Here is a 21,555-nt window from a genome sequence, read left to right as displayed (position 1 = left end):
GGCCGCGCAGGGGAGGGCGGGGACTCGGCGGCTGCCCAGGGGTCCTCACCGCCCCGGCCCGCTTCCTCCCGCAGGACGCGCTGTGGCTGCAGGAGGTCTCCAACCTGTCGGAGTGGCTGAGTCCCGCGCCCTGAGCCAGGCCCTCTCCCGCGCCGGGACCACGTGTTGTCTGTTTTTCAATAAAGCTACTCCGCGCACCGGGTCTGTTTCAGTGTCGCGGGCGGAGTCGAGGGCGGGCGCGGGAGCCCGCGCCTCCGGATGACGTCACCCGGGTTTTCGGCAGGCGGGGCCGCGCCCCGCGGTCGCGTCACTGTCAGGCGCCGGGTCCGGGCGCGATGGCGGCGCTGGGCGGGGATGGGCTGCGCCTGCTGTCGGTGTCGCGGCCGCAGCGGCAGTCCGAGTCGGCGGCTCTGGGCGGCCCGGGTCCCGGGCTGTGCTGCTGGGTGTCGGTGTTCTCCTGCCTGAGCCTCGCCTGCTCCTACGTGGGCAGCCTCTACGTCTGGAAGAGCGAGCTGCCCAGGTGCGGGGGCTGCGCGCGCGGCCGGAACCCGCGCCTCCGCGAGGCGGGGCTGCGGGCGGAGCTGGGGCGAGCGGCGGGCGGGGCCGCGCCGTCTGCGGGCGGCTGTGGGCCCCCTGAACTTTGGGCCTCCTCCGTAGGGACCACCCTGCCGTCATCAAGCGGCGCTTCACCAGTGTCCTGGTGGTGTCCAGTCTGTCGCCCCTTTGCGTGCTGCTCTGGAGGGAAGTGACAGGCATCCAGGTGCGAAGGAGGCGGGGCAGAGGGCAACAGGGGAGAGGTCCCGGGTCTTTGGGGGAGGGAGCAAGACTGATGCCCCCTTTCCTGTGGCTCAGCCAGGCACATCCCTGCTCACGCTGATGGGCTTCAGGCTGGAGGGCATCTTCCCAGCAGCATTGCTGCCCCTGCTACTGACCATGGTGAGTCCTGCTTTATCTTCCCTCCTGTTTCTTGTTATTAGCATGAGGCTTCTTTTTGTTACTTTTTTTTCTTAGTCTGATTGTGTCGTTTTTGACTGATGGGAGGCAGGAATTGTGAGATGGCTGGAGGCTCTCGGGCAATCCTGGCAGAGAACAGGAAACTTGAAGTCTCATGCGGCCTTGTCTGGGCAAGGGCAGTGGATTATGGTTTAAGCCTTTCCTTTGATTGCTCCTGTTTTTCTGCTTTCAGATCCTTTTTCTGGGCCCACTGATGCAGCTCTCTATGGATTGCCCCTGTGACCTGGCAGACGGGTTGAAGGTTGTCTTAGGTGAGTCTTCGGGGCTGAGGGAAAAGGTAGGCACAGGCAGCCCAGGACAAAGGCAGACATCCGTCTCACGGTGGGACCTGTCTGTGAGATGTGAGATGTGGTGTTTCCTCGTCAGTAACATGGGGAACATGTAGTAAGTGGCCTGTAGGAGTGGGCCCCTGATATCCAAGGAGTCCCCTAGGAACCCCAGCAGTACTTGGTGTGGAGTAGAGAGCATTGTCCCCTGCTTTCCCTAACCTCTGGCTCCCCAAACCAGAGCTGGTCTCGGGCAGATTTTGATGTTTCCCAAGTTCACATCCAGGATATCCTGCCTCAGCTACGAATGCCTTCCTGTTCAGTCCTCTTGAGATGTTGTCTTATGGGTCTGGGTCTCATAAACCAAGCTCGATGTTTACCTCTTCTCAGGATTATTGATACCTAATCTGAGTTTGACCGGGAAAAGTTTGTGGGAGAGGGGCTTTTGGGGCCCTGCAGGTTTCTCTGTTCACTAGCTAGTAACTCACTGCTTGTCCTGAATCCCACCCTAGCCCCTCGTTCCTGGGCCCGCTGCCTCACAGACATGCGCTGGCTGCGGAACCAAGTGATCGCACCCCTGACAGAGGAGCTGGTGTTCCGGGCCTGCATGCTGCCCATGTTAGCACCGTGTACCGGCCTGGGCCCTGCCGTGTTCACCTGCCCGCTCTTCTTTGGAGTCGGTGAGTCTGTCCAACCTGGTCCTGTTAAGATGTTTGCAGCATGAGAGCTGAGAGTGGGGCTCGGGGCCAGGGTAGGGCCTATAGGGCAGGCCGAGCAGAAGGTGATGTGGTTTTCACCTTCCTCCCAGCGCATTTTCACCACATTTTTGAGCAGCTTCGTTTCCGCCAGAATAGTGTGGGGAGCATCATCTTGTCTGCAGGTGAGTCCTAGAGAGCATGCTTGGGGCCATCCTGGGTTAGGGTGTGTGAGGGTGTCCCCGTCGCCACTCTGGAGGGAGAATTGGGAACAGGGCTATAGTATGGGAGGGGTGCTGACCATGGGAGTTGGGGTGTAGGACAGCCAGAGGTGCTGGGGCAGCAGCCGCCGCCCCCAGGGGGAAGGGCATGTCTCTGGCTGATGGGTGTGCAGTGCTGGGACAGGAAGAGCCTGCAGGTGTGGTTACGCGGCCTCCCCGTCTCCAGCGTTCCAGTTCTCCTACACAGCTGTCTTCGGTGCCTACACTGCTTTCCTCTTCATCCGTACAGGTTGGTCCTCAGTCTCTCTCGGGTCTCGGGGGGCTCTGGCCCACAGGAGGGAGGGGAGAATGGGAAGACTGCTCTAGGAGCGACAAGTTTTGGTTTCTTAAACCTCAGTCCCTGGGCCCTCAGCCTGGTGAGGTCTGAGCGATGGAAGGAAGCAGAGGCCTTGGCGTGGGTGGATGAGCGGGGCGCCGATCTCCTGTCAGGGAATGAGGTCGTTGGCCCTGGAAAGGCCCGGGAGGGTGCTGGGGCTGCTCCACGCGCTGCTGTCTCCCCGCCCAGGACACCTGATCGGGCCGGTCCTCTGCCACTCCTTCTGCAATTACATGGGCTTCCCCGCGGTGTGCGCGGCGCTGGAGCATCCCCAGCGGCGGCCCCTGCTGGCAGGCTACGCCCTGGGTGTAGGACTCTTCCTGCTTCTGCTCCAGCCTCTCACAGACCCCAAGCTCTACGGCAGCCTCCCCCTGTGTGTGCTCCTGGAGCGGGCGGGGGACTCAGAGGTGCCTCTGTGCTCCTGACCCCTGCTCCTGTGCACACGCGTGTGAACTCTCATGGGCTCCCAAGCCCCTCCCCATCGAGGGGGACTGCAGGGGAGGAGCTGGCTGGCGTCCCCGAGATCTCAGGAATTTTGTAGGGGATTGAAGCCAGAGCTAGTTGAATCCCAGGGACCAAGAGAAAGGAGCGGATATCCAAAGGGTGCAGCCCCTCTCGAAAGGGATGAGGAGCAGCTGGGAGTGAGGGGACAAGGTCCCAGGAGCCAAGCACCCCCCTCCTCACTTTGGACTGCTGCTTCTCTGAGCTCCGCTGCCCTGAAAAGCTGCTGGGGGTGCAATTTACAGAACGCCTCCCCCCAACTTCCCAGGGTTTTCTCATTGTCTTTTTGCATCAGGAACTTTGTATTGGGATATTAAAGAGATTTAACTTGGGTAACATGGCCTTGGACCTTTGGGAATTTAGTCTATTTGGGTTCTTGGGAGTGTGCCCACCACCTGTCCTAGCACATTGAACACTAATCTCTGAGCAAGTCAGCTTGGTAGGGACAGTTCCCAAGAGTAGGGGATAAGATGGGGGAGCAAGGCTCTGGCTGCCTTGGGTCTCACAGCTGCCTGCTTCCTGAGCCAGGCCCCACGTCCTAACAGGTGGGCCTGGGACTGCAGGTACCAGGTGTGGGCCCAGCTCATCCTGGGGCCTGTGCCTTGCTACCAGTGTCAGGAAATGGAATGCAGGGCCCTGTCCCCAGCGATGGAGCCTCCAGCCTGTACCCTCGGACACGGTGGAGGCTCCACTGTGAGGCCCCCACCAGGATGACCCCAAAGTCTACCAGCCTCATATTACACAAGAGGAAATAGATCCAAAATGGAAAACGAACCAGCTCCGAGTTCTCCCCACCTCGGACCTCTGCCACCTTGCTGCTTGTCTGGTCCCTGGAGGAGCCTGGGACAAAGGCTGCAGCCCTGAGAACAGCAGACCCTGCTGAGCAACACTGTAACAGATTCTTTTTTAGAACCTGCTAACGTTCTACAGGCTCTTCTTTTCAGAATGGTTTCAGGTCCCATTCCAGACTCAGGGAGGGTGTCCTGAGTCCCCTTCCCTGAGGCTGGTGTTTGAAAGAAAGGAAACAGATGTGCAGTCACTTCCTGTGGCACCCCCAGGTTGGCTGTAAACTCTATTCACCTGGATCTAAAAGGGCATCGTGACAGTCATACACCTACCTTGCTGGGAAGTTCTGTGCAGCAGCTGGCAGAGAGGCAGAGAAGGGTGAGCATGGGCCTATTTGGAAGGTACCTTGGGGATCCTGGCATCCAAAGAGGAGGCTGGCAGACTGCTGGGATGGGCTTTGCTCCTCCATGCCCTCATCATGCTCCTCTGCTCAGGAACTGACCCCCCCGCCCATCCTCACCTCCCCCATGGGGGGCAGCAGTGGTGATGCAGGCAGGGTTGCTGTCCCTCTCCAAAGGTGAGAGAACTGGGCCTCAGGATTACGATTCTCCTGAGAGCTGCTTGGGGGGGGGGGGGCAGGCTTAGGGCCTGGGACTCAGTCCAGTGTCACTAACCCCCCAGCAGAATCCTCACCCCGAGGTTCCCACACCATCTCGCCTGCCTCCCGGAAGGTGGTGCCTGTTTGTGTCCAGTCCTGAATGGATGGGGTGGGAGGTAGGCCCTGGGTTTAAAAGGTAAAGAAAGCAGTGTGGTTGGAAAGCAAACCCACTGACAGCCTGGATTTGAACCCTCTCTGCCTCTTACTAGCTGTGCTGGTTCTCGACAAGTTATTTAACCTTCCTGTGACTCCATTTCTGTGTCCATAAAATGGGCGTAGGCTGATTGCCTAAGTTAACTGGTATTAAGTGCTTAGAAAAGCCCGTTTGGCTCACCTGGCCCCCAGACTCTCAGCGACAAGTAGCTAATCCTGTTTGGGTATGTATACAGCAGGCACTCAGTAGTGGCTTAAACCAAGGCCACTCCTGTCATCCTCACTACCCTCCAAGGAAGAAAATAACAGCTGGCCCAGGGGGTCCAAGAGGCACTTTGCCGAGTGGCACGAGGGTGAGCTGCAAAGGACCCAGCGGAGGAGACAGGGGAAAGCCAGTTTTATTGGCCAAGTTCTCAGGACTTGGGCTTGGGTCTCCCCCCACGGGGTAGGACCCCTAAACCTGCTCTCCTGGCTCCTAGGCCCACCTGTAACATCACCTGTAGTCTCCAGCAAGGATAGGACCCTTATTTGGCAAGAGGTGAGTATGAGTGACGGTCCACCAGCAGAGAAAGGATAGATGGCTGGAGAAGGAAGGGCCACCGCAGGAAGGAAGTGTCCTGCCACAAGCAGCTGAGGACAGGCGCTCCAGGGCCAGGCCTTCCTGCCTCCAGGCCCCGGCTGGCCTGGGCCGGCTCTGACAGCAGTGGCTGTAGAGGGCTTGGGGTAGGGACGGCGGGCCGCAAGTCGGGGGCAAGGTCACTCAATCTCCAGGATGAGGTCATCGCCCTCCAGTGTCATGTCTGTGGTTACATGGACCTTGCGGACGGTGCCTTCAATGGGTGATGTCACCACAGTCTCCATCTTCATGGCGCTGAGCACACACAAGGGCTGGCCTTTAGCCACCTTGGCCCCTGCCGCCACCTTGATGTCTATCACCTTCCCAGGCATGGGTGCCCCAATCTGGCCTTTCACGTCCTTCAGGGCCTTCGGGTGGAAGTGCATCTCCTGCAGACAGGACAGAAGGGCCGTGAGACAGCAGGCCCCGCTGCCCCTACCAGCCAGCTGGCACAGGGGGAACAATACCTTCATGGCCTGCGTGTCCTTGACGAGAATGGAACGCAGCTGTCCGTTGAGCTCGAAGAAGACCTGCCGCTGGCCAGCCCGGTTCAGGTCACTTACGGCCAGGGCCTTGATGTGCAGGGTCTTGCCCCGCTCCAGCTCCACCTGCGGCAGCGCGTGGAAGCTCAGGGGGGGGCGGGGGGGGAGAGCAGCCCCACCCAGTCCCAGGCAAGTTCCCCCTTCCTGGACTTCAGCTCCTTACGTACAGGCCTGGCTCCATCGCCCAAGGGGACTTGGTGCACCCAGGGCTTTGAAAGCCTGGTGCCAGCCAGGCCAAAGTCTACTGCTCCAGGTGTGCTGGGTCCTTAGGGCCGTGGGGGCGGGGCCCGGGGGGTGTACATGGGTGCCAGAGCCACTGACCTCAAACTCCTCTGCGATTTTGGGTCCCTGGAGGAAGAGGCGGGTGTTGAGGCTGTCCAGGGGGCCAAAGGTGGCAGTGAAGTCCTTGAAGTGGGCAAAGACGTCAGGGTAGATGGCCGCTGAGAGCACGTCCTCCGGGGTCAGCTCCTCCCCGTGCCGCTCTGCCAGCTCCTTCTCTAGGGCGTGTAGGTCCAGGGGAGGGAGGGAGGCTCCAGGCCGCCCCTCCACCCGCGGCAGGTCCTTTAGCACCTGGGGAGCACAGCAGAGCGTCAGGCCCGGCGCCTGCGCCTACGCCCCCCGCCCCTGGCTGGCTTTCCCTACCTTGGAGCGAAGGGGCTCCGGGAAGCCCCCGTGCGGAATGCCAATGTAGCCCTGCAGGAACTCCACCACGGAGCGGGGGAAGGACAGCTCTTCTGCCTGGGCCTCGGCCTCTGCCCTGCTCAGCCCGTTCTGCACCATGAACTGGGCCAGGTCCCCCACGATCTTGGAGGAGGGTGTCACCTGAGGAGAAGGGCCCGTGCGTTAGGTGCCAGGCTCCTTATAAAGACCCAGAAGTGAGGGAAAGGGGCACGACGGCCTGGCTTACTTACCTTGATGAGATCGCCAAGCATCTGGTTGGCTTCCACGTAGGCCTTCTTGACCTCCTTGAACTTGGAGCCCAGCCCCATGCTGTGTGCCTGGAAGTGCAGGTTGGTGTACTGGCCCCCTGGGATCTCATTCTCATACACGTCAGAGTTGCCAGACTTCATGGTGGCCGTGCAGTCAAAGGCCGCATACAGTCCCCGGGTCCCCTCCCAGTACTCACTGTAGTCAAACACGCGCTCCAAGGGCACCCCTGCGGGGAGGTCAGAGGTAGGGGAGGGCTTAGAAATGTGCCGAGCGCCCAGCTGCTGCTCCAGGACCCCAGGGCCAGCTCAGGTCCCACCTCAGACTTGGGTGATGCAAGGCATGGCCAGGCAAGGGTGTGAATTCTAGAACCCTCCAGACTCCATGGGACAGGTGGGGGCGTGGCCTTGAAAGGGGGATGGCCACGGGCTGCTCCTTCCTACCTGTGTCCAGGGGAGTGCCTCGGGTACAGGCCACCAAGGCCCCCATGCTGGGCTGTGAAGTCATCCCGGACATGGAATCAGCTGCCACGTCCACCACATCGGCCCCAGCCTGGGCACAGGCCAGCATGGCTGCCACACCTGCCCCTGACGTGTCATGGGTGTGGATGTGCAGCGGGAGGTCAGGGAAGCGGTCCCGGAGAGAGCCGACCAGCATGGTGCAGGCCGCCGGCTTCAGCAGCCCTGCCATGTCCTGTGCGAAAGGACGGGATGGTAAGAAGGGGACTGTGCCTGTGGGGGACAGGAGGGGGACGTGGTAGGGAGGCCAAGAGGTGGGCTGGCCCAGGCACCTTGATGCACAGGATATGGGTGCCAGCTCGCACCAGCTCTTCGGCCAAGCCCATGTAATACTGCAGCGAGTACTTGGTGCGGCTCGGGTCGGCCACGTCACCCGTGTAGGAGATGGCGGCCTCCACCACGCCACCAGCACTGCCCGCGGCCTCCATGCCCAGCAGGAGATTGGGCAGGTAGTTGAGGGAGTCAAAGACCCGGAAGATGTCCATGCCATTCTCCTTGGCCACCTCACAGAACCTGAGTGGGTAGGAGGGCCCAGGGGTTAGCTCCCCCCCACACACACTTCCTTCTCTGGCTCCTGGACCATCTATGGCCCCTGGGCGATGAGTTCTTAGGGTCTGGCCTGACGGGGCATGGGACCCAGAGTCAGTGTGGGGGGCAGGCACCAGTGTGGCCTCCAGGGCAGCCTGAGCTGGGCAGGGTCGCCCCAGAGGCATCTGGGCACAGAGCAGAGCTGTCCACGCTGGTTGGGCCCAGGTCAGGAGTAGTAGCCAGTCTTTGCTTTGCAAAGGAATGAGGGAGAAAGAGCCCTGAATAAGGAGTCCTGAGGCCAGGTCCCAGCCCCAGCCCTACACCCAGGCTGGGGACAAGTCACCGGCCTTCCTGGGGCCTCCACTGGCCCATGAGGTAGAAGCCCTTCCAGTTCTCCAGCTATAATTCTGCACTTGACATTTCCAAATAGCCCCTACCGAGTGCAGCTACTGGAAGGCTCTTTGGAGCCTGCTGTGGGAGCCGGGCCATTGCCGTGTGGCCTGGCACCTGCTGTGTGGTGTCTCCCCCACACCCCACCCGACCCCGAGCTCACTTGAAGACCACATTGTCGGGGTAGTTGGTATAGCCCACAGCATTGGCCCCCCGCAGCAACATCTGGAACGGGATGTTGGGGATGAGCTCCCGGAGCTCCTGCAGACGCCGCCAAGGGCACTCGTACAGGAAGCGCATTGCAACGTCAAACGTGGCCCCTGCGCAAGGACCAAGAGTCCCAGGTCAGCCCCAAATGTCCCGGGGACCCCACCATATCCTGCAGCTCTGGCCTAATGCCAGGCCCTGCTTATCTTCAGGGTCCCTCACATTCCCACTCAGACCCCCCAACACCTTTCCCTTCACTGATCTCAGGGCAGCTCGGGCTCAGTGTCCTCTGTGCCCCCAATTCTGTGCTATAATGAAGACGTGTCGCCCCGCTGACCCTGAGCTTCCTGGGTCTCAGTTCTGTGACCTCGTGCCTCGCTCCAGGCCTGGCCAGAGTGGGCACCAGTCACTGTTTGCCTTATTTAGTCCTCACCAGTTCCCTCAAGTTAGAAGCACCTCTAGCTTCTCCTGCGAGTCCCCGGTAGCCTGATCACACTGGGGGTGCTCAATTCCTGCCAGGCACTGCCCACCGTCCAGCCCTCCGGCCTACCTCCCCAGTTCTCCATGCTGAAGAGCTTGCTGAAGTTGTGGGCCACATAGGGGGAGATCTTTTTGAGGTCGTGGGTTCGCACACGAGTGGCCAGCAGTGACTGGTGGGCATCCCTGAAGGTTGTGTCCATTAGCAGCAGCCCCGGGTGGCCCCGCACAGCTCGAGCAAAGCCCTCAGGCCCCTCTCGCAGCAGGATGTCTCTGAAACCAGTCGGGGGCGGGCCTAGGGCAGACCCGGCATTAGCTCCCATTCTGCAGACAGCAGCCTCCTCTGTCTCCCCCAAGAGGTGGCAGAATGGGTCTCACCTACCTATGGGCACCACAGGGACAATGGGGTCCGTGGGACTGGGGTTGGCCTTGACAGGGATCGGGGTGGTCGGGCCATTCACCATGATGTGTCCTGTGGGGGAGAGTGGGTAGTGGGTCAGGGCAGACTGGGCAGAAGCTGAGTCGAGGGCAGGAGTGAGAGGAGGTGGGCTCAGGGCTGGGGCGATGCCTCCAGGATGCACGGCTCTCCAGCTGGCCCGTCCTCCCCAAAGCCAGGCCCTCCTGGGTCCAGGCGGTGGGGACCTATTGAGGGCCATGTGGACAGAAAAGGGGGTCTCTGAGTTCAGGAGCAAGGAGGGTAGGCGGGGTGGGGAGGGCAAAGTAAAGGAAGAGGACTAGATTGAGAGCAGGGGCAGAGGGTGCTAGGAAGCTCTCTGGGCGAGGGGCCAGGAGCAAGGCCTCTGTCTGGGAGGGGACAGGAGGGCACTCTCGGGGACGGACCGAGGTAGTGCAGCAGCTTCTGGGCCCGGTTCTGCGCGGGCCGCAGCTGGAAGAGCTCCGGGTTCTCGTCAATGAACTGGGTGTCCACGGTGCCTGCCAGGAACTGCTGGTTGTTGAGCACGTTCTGCAGGAAGGGGATGTTGGTCTGCAGGACAGAGGTGGGTGGGAAGGTGTCACCAGGCGGCAGGACGGGGAAAGGAGAAGCAGCTGACAGTGGCACCCGGGCCGGCAGCTTCCCAAGTTCCCCAGGATAGCACGTTCCTGTGCAGGCGCATTTCCCCATCTCACCAGCACCCCGCTTCTGGCAGTCCCCTAAGCTGTCGGGGCTGAGCCCGCTTCCTCCCTCCTTGCTCACCCCAGATCATGTGCTGACTCCCACCTCCTTCCTCAGGGATCTGAAAACAAGCACCTCCACACCTCCCACAGCACAGGAACCGGATTGGGCCTTTCCCACAGCGCCGTGGCACGAAGCAGCCACATCCCCAGCCTCCCAGCCACACTTAAAAGAGGCCCCTGCCTTCCACAGCCCCCCACCCCCACAACACACATAACCAGCCACAATGGTATTCCAAGGTCCCTCCTCGGGGCCAAGTCCATGGGCACCTGCCCATCCTCTTGCTCACAGCTCCACCTGGACACTGTCCCTGGGCTTGCAAGACATCTTGCTCTCCTCCTCCCTGGTCACCACTGGGCGCTCCTTTCACTCCTGCAGGATGGAGTCAGCAGGGTTGTCACTAGGCCTTTGCTCATACAGCGCTCTCCCTGGAGGGCCTCACCCGGCCTCCAGCTCACCGAGACCCCAACGTGGAAATGCCTCCTGGGCCTCTCTCCTTGTGGGTCCCTCACACAAGCTCACCAAGTCCCAAACCAGCTTTCCTCACGCTGTTCTCTTCCGCCTTCTGGCGGGTGCCTGGCCACCCAGTTACCAAAACCCATGACCCATCACCCTCACCACCCTCTCCTATTTCACTGGCCAAGCTGGGCGATTCTACGATGGGCAGCTCTGGCCAGGCCAAACGTGCCTTGCGTTCTCACACTCCACACCACTGCCCCTGCCTGGTAAGCTCTTCCTGGACGTCTTGAGCTCAAGCCGCCTTTGTCATCTCCTGCCCTCACAGCACAGCTGGCTCCCTTTTCTAGAGGCCCCCACGGGGTCAGCTGTCGGACAGCTCATCATTTGCTGTCTGCATTCCTTGCACACCTGCAAGTGTTTCTTGGGGCGGGGGGGGGTGCTGTCTGGTGTACCTGTATCCATGTGTTTTGTGCACATGGGCCCTCAGTTCTGCTCAGTAAATGGCTGCGTAATGGGATGAAGCTGGGGCAGGGCAAGTCCAACCCAGAGGCTCCACGGGAGCCTGGAAACCAACACTGTGACAGGTGCCCCATGACTATGAGGCTGTGTGCCTGTGACCACATGGCTACAGTGCTGGCTGTCACTTCAGAGAAGGCGTCTCCGTGTGTGAGCCATTCCAGATTTTTGTTGGCACCTTCAACAGGGGCTCCAGGCCCAACATGGGCTGCTGGTCCCTGTGGCTGCTCTCAAGGGTGCGTCCCCCACCAGCATCACACGAGTGGTCACCGCAGAGTGGGACCCAGCCAAAACTGCCTCCTGCCTGTCTGCTGGGACCGGTCAGCTTGTCCCTGAAACTAGTCCCTGCCCCTCCTAAAGGGTATTTCCACTAGGCCAAGGCATGGCATTTGAGAAGATACCAGTTAAACCATCTAAAGGACCTAAAGCCACACGGGTGAGAAAGATCCTTAGAGGCCATCCCGTCAAACCCTGCATTTCCCTTTTGTAGCTCTCTCCCCCTTTGTAATTTTGGGGGCTATGTCATCCCCACTGTGCTGTAAGTTCCATGAGGCCGGAACCAGGCCCATCTGCTTCCTGATGTACCCCCACCACCAGCACAGGGCAGGCAGCACGTGCTGGATGCCAGCAAACACGTATGTTTAGAGTGAATGAAAACATTTTTATGGGCAGAACAGGAACCAAGAACTAGCTGACGCCACTGAGCAAGAGCTGAGCCCGGGGTAGGATCCAATGTTTTCATGTTACAAATTCAACGGCTGAAGCCTGGGGAGTGGCAACAGTGAGAAAGGCTTCCAGCTGCCGGGTGACCTAGCGCCTCACAGGCTGACCTTTCCTCTCCTCCCACCCCATGTGGTACCGAAGTACATACCATTAATACCCCTTAGCCTAGATGAGGAAATTGTTTCCGTGGTGAAGTAGCTTGCCAAGGTTACCTGTTGTGCCAGGCAAGATTCGAATTCGGTCTGTTTCCCTGAGTTGCCACCTACCAGGTCTTTAGGAATCAGGTCGAAAGGGAAAGGAAGGGAAGGGGGGGCGGATCCAGGTAGCGTGAGGACTAGGAGATTCCCCCGGGGGCGGGAAGTACCTTCCCTCGTATCCTACTTGGGAGGACCACTAGGAAGGACCAGGGTGCCCCCACCTGGTCTGAGCTCCCACCCAAACCTCAGCTCCGAGGCAGGAAGCCGGTACCTCCCCACCCCCATCAGGAGCCCCTTCTCCGAGGACCCAGGCTAATCCACGGCCGCTCTCCCAGGGAAACGGCCCGACAGGGGTCAGAAGAGGAGGGAGGGGCTGCGGGCCCGAAGAGGACCACTGACGCACGGCTTTAAACGGCGTGCCTCCGCCGGCCTGCTGGGAAGCCGCGCCGCACAGGCCAATAGGACCGGAGGCGGAGACCGGTTGGCTCCCAGCTCGCAGGGCGGGCGGGGAGCCTGGGAAGGCGGAGGGAGAGGCGGGCAGTGGGGCGCGGCGCCAGCCCGGAGCCGAGCCCTCGCGGCCCCACCACGCAGCAGCCTCGACGGGGGCGTCGCCCAAGCCCCCCCTCTAGGGCCCCGTGCGTGTTGGGGACCCTGCACGTGACTCGGTGATGCAGAACGGTTATGACCTTCAGAGTGTGTCTGTGAAGCGAGGGTCCCAGCAACAGAGCGGGTTTGCGCCCGGCCCTGCCTCTGGGTGCGGGGACGTGTGGGTGTGTGGGCATGTGTGGGTGTGTTGGGGAGGGTGCCCAGCGACATGTGACAAAGACTCCCATCTCTGAGAGATGGTGAAGGGGCCCGGGAGCTGGCGCTTTGTCTGGCTGGTTGCAGAGTGACGGTTCGCGCAGCGGCGGCGGGCGCCGGGCGGTGCAGGATGCCGGGGCGCCAGGGTACCCGGGGGCGCGCGCGCCTGTGCCGGGGCGAGGGCGCTGCGGCAGCGCCGGGGGCCTGCGCGGCGGGCCTGCGCCGGCCCGAGCCTCGGGCGTGACCAGGAGCCACCCGTGGGCGCTGCAGTGGCCGCGTGTCCCCGTGACCTCTGGAACCAGCCCGGGTGGATCCCCACGCGCCCCTCCCCGTCCGCCCTCCACGTGCGTGTCCGCGGCGCGCGTGCTCGCCGGCGCGCACCCGCCTGCCTGTCCGCCGCCACGAGCCGCGCCGGGAAAAGGTGCCGGGAACCGAGTGAGCCGGGGCTGCGGGCCCGAGCGCCATGGGCCGGAGGGCGCCCGGCGGGCGGCCGGTCAGCCCCGGGCCTCGCCCCCGCCGGAGAGCCACCTGGAGTCGGTGGGGGCCGGCGGGGCCCATGGGGAGGCCGGCCCGCGCCCCCTGAACTACGGATACCAGGTGAGGTCCCCCGTCCCCCTCCGCGCAGGGCACAGCGTGGGGACTGGCCGGGGAGGGGCGACGGGCCAAAGGAGGGGTTTGAGGGACACCTTACCTGATGGGGGAGGGGACAACGCGGAGTGGGGGTGCTGTGGCGATCCCAGGGACGCCAGGGAAAGGAAGTTCCGGGACCCTCCCTGCGCTCATGCCCATCTCTGCTTCCGGCCTCAGGCCTCACCTTGTCCCCAGAGCTTGGACTCCCCCTAACTGCTTGGGAGATGTGATCTTTACTCTGGGGGGTTGGACCTGAAGGCCCCAGCCTTCCCTCAGCCCTGGGGGCCCCTTGGGCCTCTGACCCCGCCCCCGTGGGACTGGGCTCGGGGCGCAGTGAGCACCTGCAGCAGCCCCGCCTGGGCCTGGGCCTGGGCCCTTCCCTGCAGGGCACTCACCATGGCCCCACCGCTCCTGCTGCTGCTGCTGGCCAGTGGAGCGGCGGCCTGCCCACTGCCCTGCGTCTGCCAGAACCTGTCTGAGTCGCTCAGCACCCTCTGTGCCCACCGAGGCCTACTGTTCGTGCCGCCCAATGTGGACCGGCGCACAGTGGAGCTGCGGTTGGCTGACAACTTCATCCAGGCTTTGGGGCCACCAGACTTCCGCAACATGACAGGGCTGGTGGACCTGACACTGTCCCGCAACGCCATCACTCGCATTGGGGCCCGCGCCTTTGGGGACCTGGAGAGCCTGCGCTCCCTGCACCTGGACGGCAACAGGCTGGTGGAGCTGGGCACCGGCAGCCTGCGGGGGCCCGTCAACCTGCAGCACCTCATCCTGAGCGGCAACCAGCTGGGCCGCATCGCACCGGGGGCCTTCGACGACTTCCTGGACAGCCTGGAGGACCTGGACCTGTCCTACAACAACCTGCGGCAGGTGCCCTGGGCTGGCATCGGCGCCATGCCTGCCCTGCACACCCTCAACCTGGACCACAACCTCATTGACGCGCTGCCCCCGGGCGCCTTCGCCCAACTCAGCCAGCTCTCCCGCCTTGACCTCACCTCCAACCGTCTGGCCACTCTGGCCCCCGACCCGCTCTTCTCCCGGGGGCGTGACGCCGAGGCCTCGCCCGCTCCCCTGGTGCTCAGCTTCAGTGGGAACCCCCTGCACTGCAACTGTGAGCTGCTGTGGCTGCGGCGGCTGGCCCGGCCCGACGACCTAGAGACCTGTGCCTCCCCGCCAGGCCTGGCTGGCCGCTACTTCTGGGCCGTGCCCGAGGGCGAGTTCTCCTGTGAGCCGCCCCTCATTGCCCGCCACACTCAGCGCCTCTGGGTGCTGGAGGGCCAGCGGGCCACACTGCGGTGCCGGGCCCTCGGTGACCCTGCACCCACCATGCACTGGGTCGGCCCCGATGACCGGCTAGTCGGCAACTCCTCCCGAGCCCGAGCTTTCCCCAATGGGACCCTGGAGATTGGGGTGACAAACGCTGGGGACGCAGGGGGCTACACCTGCATTGCCACCAACCCTGCCGGCGAGGCCACAGCCCGTGTAGAGCTCCGGGTGCTGGCCTTGCCCCATGGCGGGAATGGCAGCACTGAAGGGGGCCGGCCAGGGCCCTCGGACATTGCTGCTTCGGCCCGCACTGCTGCAGAGGGCGAGGGGACACTAGAGTCTGAGCCAGCCGTGCAGGTAACGGAGGTGACCGCCACCTCAGGGCTGGTGAGCTGGGGGCCAGGGCGGCCAGCAGACCCCGTGTGGATGTTCCAAATTCAGTACAACAGCAGCGAGGACGAGACCCTCATCTACCGGTGAGGACCCACTGTGCAGCCTCTGGGCTCCCTCCTCTAGGGCGGGGCCACCTCCTGCTCCTCCTCTCCTTGGGGTTTCCACACACCCCACCTCAGCTTCAGAGCTGCCTGGGGGCGGGGGGGGGGGGGGGGGGGTTGGGGTGCAGAGGGCAGGGACAGAAGGTGGGCAGTGCTGGGAGAAGGTGGGTGGTGCCGCAGGGGTCTGTCCCTGTGGCTGAACAGGCTGCAGGCCTCCCGGCCATGCTGTATTTTAGCACGAGGCCAACGTACATGCACGTTATTTCTGTCTCGGTGAGGTCTCCTGGGCTCGCGCAGGGCCTGTCGGCACACACCTGTCTGTCCCCCTGCACTGGCTCCGGCCACACATGCATGCCTGTCTTGGTTTCTCCGCCTTCTTGATTAAACATACAAGGTCATGTGTTCCTAGGGGAAGAGGCTGTTCAGAGCTGGAGTCTGGGGGCGCATGGTGAGGGTGGGCTGTAACAGGGACTGTGAGGCCGTGTGGGGTGGACCCAGGGCCTGGCCCCCGACACCTGGGCTCTGACCAGCAGACTTTGCCCGCAGGATCGTCCCAGCCTCCAGCCACCACTTCCAGCTGAAGCACCTGGTCCCTGGTGCCGACTATGACCTCTGCCTACTGGCCCTGTCACCGGCCGCTGGGCCTTCCGACCTCACGGCCACCAAGCTGCTGGGCTGTGCCCACTTCTCCACGCTGCCTGCCACGCCCCTGTGCCACGCCCTGCAGGCCCATGTGCTGGGCGGGACCCTGACCGTGGCTGTGGGGGGGGTGCTGGTGGCTGCCTTACTGGTCTTCACTGTGGCCTTGCTGGTTCGGGGCCGGGGGGCCGGGAATGGCCGCCTCCCCCTCAAGCTCAGCCATGTCCAGTCCCAGACCAATGGAGGCCCCAGCCCCACCCCGAAGACCCACCCGCCACGGAGCCCCCCGCCTCGCCCCCAGCGCAGCTGCTCCCTGGACCTGGGAGACAGCGGCGGGTGCTATGGTTACGCCAGGCGCCTCGGAGGAGTCTGGGCCCGGCGGAGCCACTCTGTCCATGGGGGGCTGCTGGGGGCAGGGTGCCGGGGGGCGGGGGGCAGTGCAGAGAGGCTGGAGGAGAGTGTGGTATGATGGGAAGGGAGTCGCCTGGGGCGGAGGGCAAAGGGCGACCGGCCCCTGGCCTGGGTGGGTGAGCACGGCTAGGAGTCCCTCCCAGGTCTACCCGCGGTACCTCAGGCCCCCTCGTGCTTGGCAGGACAGGGGGCCCTCTCCCTGGTTCTGGCCTGAAGGGGACAGGGCCCTCCAACAGGTGCTCACAGCCGTCGAGGCAGGGGCTGCAGCCACCAAGGGGGAGTCTTGTTTGTCTTTATAATAAAACGATTGGGGACACCTCAGTGCTAATCTCTGGTCTGGTCCTGCTAGGTTCCCTGAGGGGGGCCGGTGGAGGTGCATGGACAGGACAGGGTCAGGGCTGGGGCTGCCAGCCCCGTGGAGGCGGCCCGCGCAGCCTGGGGTGCCCTGGGCCTCCTCATCCTTCTGGGGCCTTCCGACCCAGCCCCTAGAGAACTGCGGGAGCTGGACCCTCAGAGCTGTGCGTGCACCTGTAGGTGCAGAGGAGCCCTGCTGGCAGGCCGTGGACAGGCTGTGACGTCCTCACAGCAGCATGGAGCCTACAGTGCCCAGTGGCCATGGGAGCAGGAGGGGGATGGCACAGCCCCAGAGGCAAAGGGATCTGGGCCGGTGACATTAACACAACTCAGAACGGCCCCTGTTGGTCACAACCTTGTTCACCGTCTCCCAGGGAATCTGATTTGTAAAATGTCACGCCAAAGGGATTGGGACAGGCTTGGAATCCCACTGCCCAGGACCCTCTGGAAGGTTCCAGTCAGTGCTGCAGGCCGAGTGTGATCTCGGCTCCCAGGTGGTCAGATACCCCCGTGACTTCACTCTGGGCTTGTCTGGAAAGACTGAGTTAAACCTCCTTTGCCGGACACAAGGGGCAAACACCAGCGGGGTGCCCACACCCTCACGGCCACTGGCCTGCTCTAGCCCCCGGCCCGAGGAGCCACAGTCCAGGCGTGGCTGCCTTGCTCTGCTTCCTCTGGCCTCGGCCTGGGCCCCACTGGTACCCCCCAAACAATCATGGCGCCTGGGCATCGGCTGGGAGGAATCAGTGCTCCGGACACGAAAATAGGCACACGTGGTCCCCCAGCGCCAGGCACACCCAAATGCTTCGAGAACATGCAGGGTCCTGGCCCCCACTGTGGAGGGTGAGCACTGGCACCCCAGGGCCTGCAGTGGTGCCCAGGCCATGCCAGCCACAGTGCACGTGCCCAGGGGGCTTTTGTATAAGGCCCGCTTGGTTCTGACGAGCAGCCCGGTGAGAGCTGGCGCAGTGTGTGTGCACAAGTGCAGGCCAAGCTCACATACTTGTGGGTTTGCGCAGTGTTGACAAACACGTGCCTGCCCTCCCAGCCCCAGACACATACCTGGGTGTAGCTCATGAGAGATCCTGGTTTAAGTAAATGGAACAAGGTTCTCAGCAGAGAAGAACAGGGGCACATGAGCCCCACAAGGGCATGGGGGGGAGGGCAGGAGGGAGGCATTACATGCAAGATGGGGAGGGGCAAAGAGCCACAGGGCGGCAAGTGCAGGGCTGGCAGAGGCTACAGGCATGGCAGGAGCCAGTGGCCTGGTGTGGGTGCACATTTGGGGGGACACTGGTGCCCCCAGGAACTGGGAACCTGCGTCCCGCACTAGCCTCCCACCTTCTGCTTGTAGCCCCATGACCCTGATCCCCCTTCCACCTCCAGGGCCTTCAGACACTAAGTGTTTGTGAGCCCTCCAGGCTATCGAACAGCTCGGGGGGGTCCCATGGCCCGGGGGCACAACCACCGGGGACAGCTGGACTCACCAGGAAGGATGACACAGCAACGGGGTAGGTAGCAGGGTTCCCTACTGGGGTGACGGTACACACTGGCTACCCAGCCCTGGAAGCAGCCCCAGGACACCACGCCAGGAAAACCAAGCCCCCTCATCAAGAACTCGGGCTGAGCACAGGACGTCGTGACACGTCTCTGCCATGTGCAGACCAGGAGTCCTCGGGCTCCTCATGGAAGAGCGCAGAGACCCCTGGCACCTAGAAGCTCCGATCCCTGTGAGTGGGCTGATGGCCTGAGGGGAGATGCCAGCCAGCACAGACCCACGGGCTCCCTCCCTCCCACTCTCCCTCCCACACGCTTTCTTCAAAGGCTTCTGCACCCACCGGGGCATCTGCCAGGCCACACCACAGCGCTTGGTCAGCAGGTGAGAGGAATGACACGGCGCGCTGAGAGGGCAGCACTGCTCACATGCCTCAACCTGCTGGCCGAGCAAGCAGCTGAGAAGGGGACGCCGAGGGGCCGGGCCGTCAGCCAGCGCCCCTGCACAGCTCGTGCACAGCAGGCAAGGCGGCCCATCCTTTGGGAACTCCCAGAAGAGGATGAAGAGTGGGTCTGCCTGGCGGCCACTCCCACAGTGAGGCCTGTCAAGGGTCTGATGGCAGCATCTGCCCAGGGGACTCCCACAGACACATGGCAGCGCCGGCCTCAAGGCAAGACAGTGTGTGGCTGTGATTTCATCTCTAGCTACAGAGCCCAACCAAGAGGCCAGTGGGCATTTTGGGTTCCTGCTGGCCTCTGGGCTGTGAGACCCCCGAGGGCGGGGGCCCCTGGCCTCCCTCAGCCCTGCTCATGCCTCTGGGCTGCGGCTTCCCTTCCCCGCTGCCCCAGAAGCACGTGCCAGGCCAGGTGGGGGGACAGTGAGGGAGGGCGGGGGTCTGACTTTATGCAAAGTGACCTCAACCATATGGCCTGGGCTCTTGCCTAGGGGCTCCCCATTTTCCCGGAATTAAGAATTCCCTGGAGAGCTTTTACAAAACACAGGCTCGGGCACCCCTGCCGAAATCTGTGGGGTCGGACTTGCCAGAGGGAAGCATATGGATTTTACACACATTCCAGGATCTCACCCAGGAGGGTGGGAGAAGCGTAGGGTCCCCAGAGGAAGACCCAAATCTGGCCGAGGGCCGGTGCCCTGGCCGACTCCCAGGGACACAGAAGGCCTGGCAGCAGCAGTGACCAGGCGCAGCCCGGAGAGTCCACATGCAGCGAAGGGCAGGACAGACGCAGGGATGTGAACGACCTCTCACCTTCACGCCTCGGACTCGGAACTCGGCCAGGGCTCTGCTCATCTTGGTGGCAGCCGTGGGGTGGTCTTTCCCGTGGGCGATGACTTTGACCAGCAGGGAGTCGTAATGGGGGGAGATGACAGCCCCTTGGAAGGCAGAAGCGTTATCCAGGCGGATGCCCATGCCCTCCCCACTCCGGAAAACCTGGGGAAGAGGTGAGCGGAGTCAGGAACCAGCTCGGAGGCCAGAGGCAACATTCGGCCCCCGGCCCAGGCTGCACCAGTGTGCGGCCAACACGAATGCACCCACAGCTTAACCCCAGCTCTGGCCTGTGAAGTTGTTTAATTTCTGCCAGCGCCCCGAGAGGGAGGCATGGGGAGCACGGTGGGTCAGAGAGAGACTTGGGGGACAGACGACGGGGGCTCCAAACACATAGTCTGATGGAGATGGGCCCACAGTGGGGCCAGAGGTTCGGGGGGTAACTGCAGCACACACATGTGAAGCCCGTGATGGGCGCAGGGGAGCCTGCACCAAGCAGGGGGACCCCTGTGAGGTAAGGAGAGGAGGAGTGGAAGAACAGCTCGGGGCCTTGGGACAGCCACTGCACCACGTTTCTGCTTCTGAGCACACAGGCCTGTGTTCGATAAAAAGGAACTTAATAAAATATTTAAGGGTGAACACTCAGCTGTGCGCAGGAACTGTCAGCTAAAAATATTCTGTGGCGAACCAGGCCTTGGGAGGGGAGCGGGGAGAAGGTAGCATTGTGTCACATCGCAGGGCTGCCCCCTCCTGGTCGCAGGCAGAGAAATCAGGGGCCCTCCCACTGGCCAGCCGGCGGCCCTTGGGGCTGGCCCCCACCTACAGACTCAGATTATTCCAGAAACAGAATCCCGCTGGCAGCTCTCTGCCTGAAGCCTACCAGCTCTATGCGACTTTCAGGACCCAGACAGCTCCCCAGAAGCCCAGGACCTGTCTCAAAATCGTCCCCGCCCTCCCCTGAGCTCCTGTCCTGCTTCCTGGGAGGCTCAGGCCAGAGACCAGCAGAGGCGGTGGCAGAACCGGTGACATACAGGATCCAGAGGGAATTTTAGCCAGCATGACACGGGGGCCAGGGAATGCCACCCGAGCAGGCCTCAGGGCTCCTGCTCTCAGCCGTGGGACAGGGTCAGGGAGGGGAGGGGACAGATGGCTGTGTGAGAGGAGAAGGAGTAGGCAGTGTCTCCAGAGAAGAAGTGTCCCCAGAGGCAGCGGGGGGTGGGTCCCCCTCAACCTCCTCCCTGCCCCCAACCACCTCCAGACTCCCTCATTCACCCTTACGGGTCCCCTTGCTCAGCTTGGCCCCTCGGCTAGGACATCTGGGCCCCAATTCTTTGCTGCACTCCTGGGTGCTGCCTTGCCAGCCACCTTCCCTCAGACTGAAGGCAGGACAGAGGCCAGCAGCACTGCTCCGTCTCTGGCTCTTGTGACAACAGAGTCAAGAGCCTGGGCTCAGTGGGGCCCCTGCCTTTGGTTCCACCAGCTGCCCTGCTCCCTATCCCAGTGACTGGCCCGCTGGCCTGTGCACACGGCAGCCTCTCCCACAGAGCGCTCCCCCGAATCTCAGACCGTGCCTGGCTCCCACATACTCTACGCCAGCTTCAGCGTAGCCCAAGCGAGGGTTCTCCCTCACCGCCGGCCCCACTGGCTCCTTTGTACCCCTGGGAGAGCAGTCTAGCCCAAGAGAGTCTCCACGCAGGCTGAGACACAAAGTGCGCCCCTTGGAATGAATGTGGAAATGAGCGCCTACCTCGATGCGGCCGGTGTCCGGCTGGAAGCTACGTGCGGGGTCCTCGGTGGTGACCCGGCACTGGATGGCACAGCCATTGATGCGGATATTCTCCTGCCGCAGGCCCAGGTCAGGCAGGCTCCGGCCCTCGGCCACGTGGATCTGGGCGTGGACCAGGTCCACACTGTGGGTCAGAAGACAGACCAGGAGGGGAGTGTGAGGCAAGGGATGGAGGCGCCTGTGGTCCACACACAGACCTGGCCCGCCCTGCCCCTTCTGCACCCCCCACCCCGGGCTGGGAACTCTGCACGGTCTGAATGAGAACATGGCAGCTGGAGGGAGGCTGCGGTCGCCTACTGCACTAGTTGCATGAATCTGCTCCTGCACCCCACAAACTACCCCTCCCTATGCTCTGCCCTTCTTTCTCCCTGGGGTCTCTGTCCTCCTATCCCCGACCCCAAACCCTCCCTTCGTCAAGCCTGGATTTGAAGCCTCAGACTCCCGTACTTA

At 62.7% G+C, this 21,555-nt stretch overlaps 4 protein-coding genes across 10 annotated transcripts in view; 3 read left to right on the top strand and 1 right to left on the bottom strand.

The window, feature by feature from the left end:
* The window catches only part of TOP6BL (TOP6B like initiator of meiotic double strand breaks), a gene marked incomplete at its 5' end in the record, with an annotated part of 45,280 nt that extends 45,021 nt beyond the window's left edge, over nt 1–259 (top strand). Inside the window, one exon of the mRNA XM_081064302.1 lies at nt 75–259. Coding sequence (XP_080920428.1) covers nt 75–134 — 60 coding nt within the window. The 3' untranslated portion in view covers nt 135–259. The remainder of the gene's footprint in view (nt 1–74) is intronic.
* RCE1 (Ras converting CAAX endopeptidase 1) lies at nt 215–3,990 on the top strand. 6 transcript variants are annotated; one of them, XM_081061704.1, is made up of 8 exons: nt 215–520; nt 658–760; nt 853–936; nt 1,187–1,265; nt 1,793–1,960; nt 2,089–2,160; nt 2,423–2,485; nt 2,762–3,990. In XM_081061704.1, exons 1-8 carry the CDS (start codon nt 336–338, stop codon nt 2,995–2,997), a joined length of 990 nt encoding a protein of 329 aa, XP_080917830.1. In that variant the 5' UTR covers nt 215–335; the 3' UTR covers nt 2,998–3,990. The 6 variants fall into 6 exon arrangements, with proteins under 6 accessions (XP_080917830.1, XP_080917831.1, XP_080917829.1 ...); XM_081061705.1 differs by having other exon boundaries at nt 2,444–2,485; nt 2,762–3,407; XM_081061703.1 differs by having other exon boundaries at nt 2,381–2,485; nt 2,762–3,407.
* Nucleotides 3,991–5,050: 1,060 nt separating this feature from the next.
* PC (pyruvate carboxylase) overlaps nt 5,051–21,555 on the bottom strand; it is a 93,500-nt gene continuing 76,995 nt past the window's right edge. For both annotated transcript variants that reach the window (XM_081061701.1, XM_081061700.1), the window contains exons 10-22: nt 21,067–21,229; nt 19,302–19,484; nt 9,716–9,860; nt 9,258–9,347; nt 8,949–9,170; nt 8,355–8,511; nt 7,546–7,786; nt 7,199–7,448; nt 6,740–6,984; nt 6,471–6,650; nt 6,150–6,398; nt 5,754–5,894; nt 5,051–5,675 (exon numbers count right to left, since the gene is read on the bottom strand). In XM_081061701.1, coding sequence (XP_080917827.1) covers nt 5,427–5,675; nt 5,754–5,894; nt 6,150–6,398; nt 6,471–6,650; nt 6,740–6,984; nt 7,199–7,448; nt 7,546–7,786; nt 8,355–8,511; nt 8,949–9,170; nt 9,258–9,347; nt 9,716–9,860; nt 19,302–19,484; nt 21,067–21,229 — 2,515 coding nt within the window. In that variant the 3' untranslated portion in view covers nt 5,051–5,426. The remainder of the gene's footprint in view (nt 5,676–5,753; nt 5,895–6,149; nt 6,399–6,470; nt 6,651–6,739; nt 6,985–7,198; nt 7,449–7,545; nt 7,787–8,354; nt 8,512–8,948; nt 9,171–9,257; nt 9,348–9,715; nt 9,861–19,301; nt 19,485–21,066; nt 21,230–21,555) is intronic.
* LRFN4 (leucine rich repeat and fibronectin type III domain containing 4) lies at nt 13,207–16,516 on the top strand. Its single transcript, XM_081061702.1, has 3 exons — nt 13,207–13,342; nt 13,762–15,120; nt 15,685–16,516. Exons 2-3 carry the CDS (start codon nt 13,772–13,774, stop codon nt 16,244–16,246), a joined length of 1,911 nt encoding a protein of 636 aa, XP_080917828.1. The 5' UTR covers nt 13,207–13,342; nt 13,762–13,771; the 3' UTR covers nt 16,247–16,516.

The sequence above is a fragment of the Rhinolophus hipposideros genome (genome assembly GCF_964194185.1).
Source record: "Rhinolophus hipposideros genome assembly, chromosome: 10".
NCBI lineage: Eukaryota > Metazoa > Chordata > Mammalia > Chiroptera > Rhinolophidae > Rhinolophus > Rhinolophus hipposideros.
The sequence above is the reverse complement of the archived record's forward strand: the minus strand, read 5'-3'. Positions and strand labels throughout refer to the sequence as shown.

Coding starts and splice junctions, on each gene's coding strand:
- RCE1 (XM_081061703.1), top strand. CDS start 336: ATGGCGGCGCTGGGCGGGGATGGGCTGCGCCTGCTGTCGGTGTCGCGG. Junction 1,961..2,088: donor CCCGCTCTTCTTTGGAGTCG/GTGAGTCTGTCC, acceptor CCTTCCTCCCAG/CGCATTTTCACCACATTTTT. Junction 2,161..2,380: donor GAGCATCATCTTGTCTGCAG/GTGAGTCCTAGA, acceptor GTGCTGGGACAG/GAAGAGCCTGCAGGTGTGGT.
- LRFN4 (XM_081061702.1), top strand. CDS start 13,772: ATGGCCCCACCGCTCCTGCTGCTGCTGCTGGCCAGTGGAGCGGCGGCC. Junction 15,121..15,684: donor GACGAGACCCTCATCTACCG/GTGAGGACCCAC, acceptor CTTTGCCCGCAG/GATCGTCCCAGCCTCCAGCC.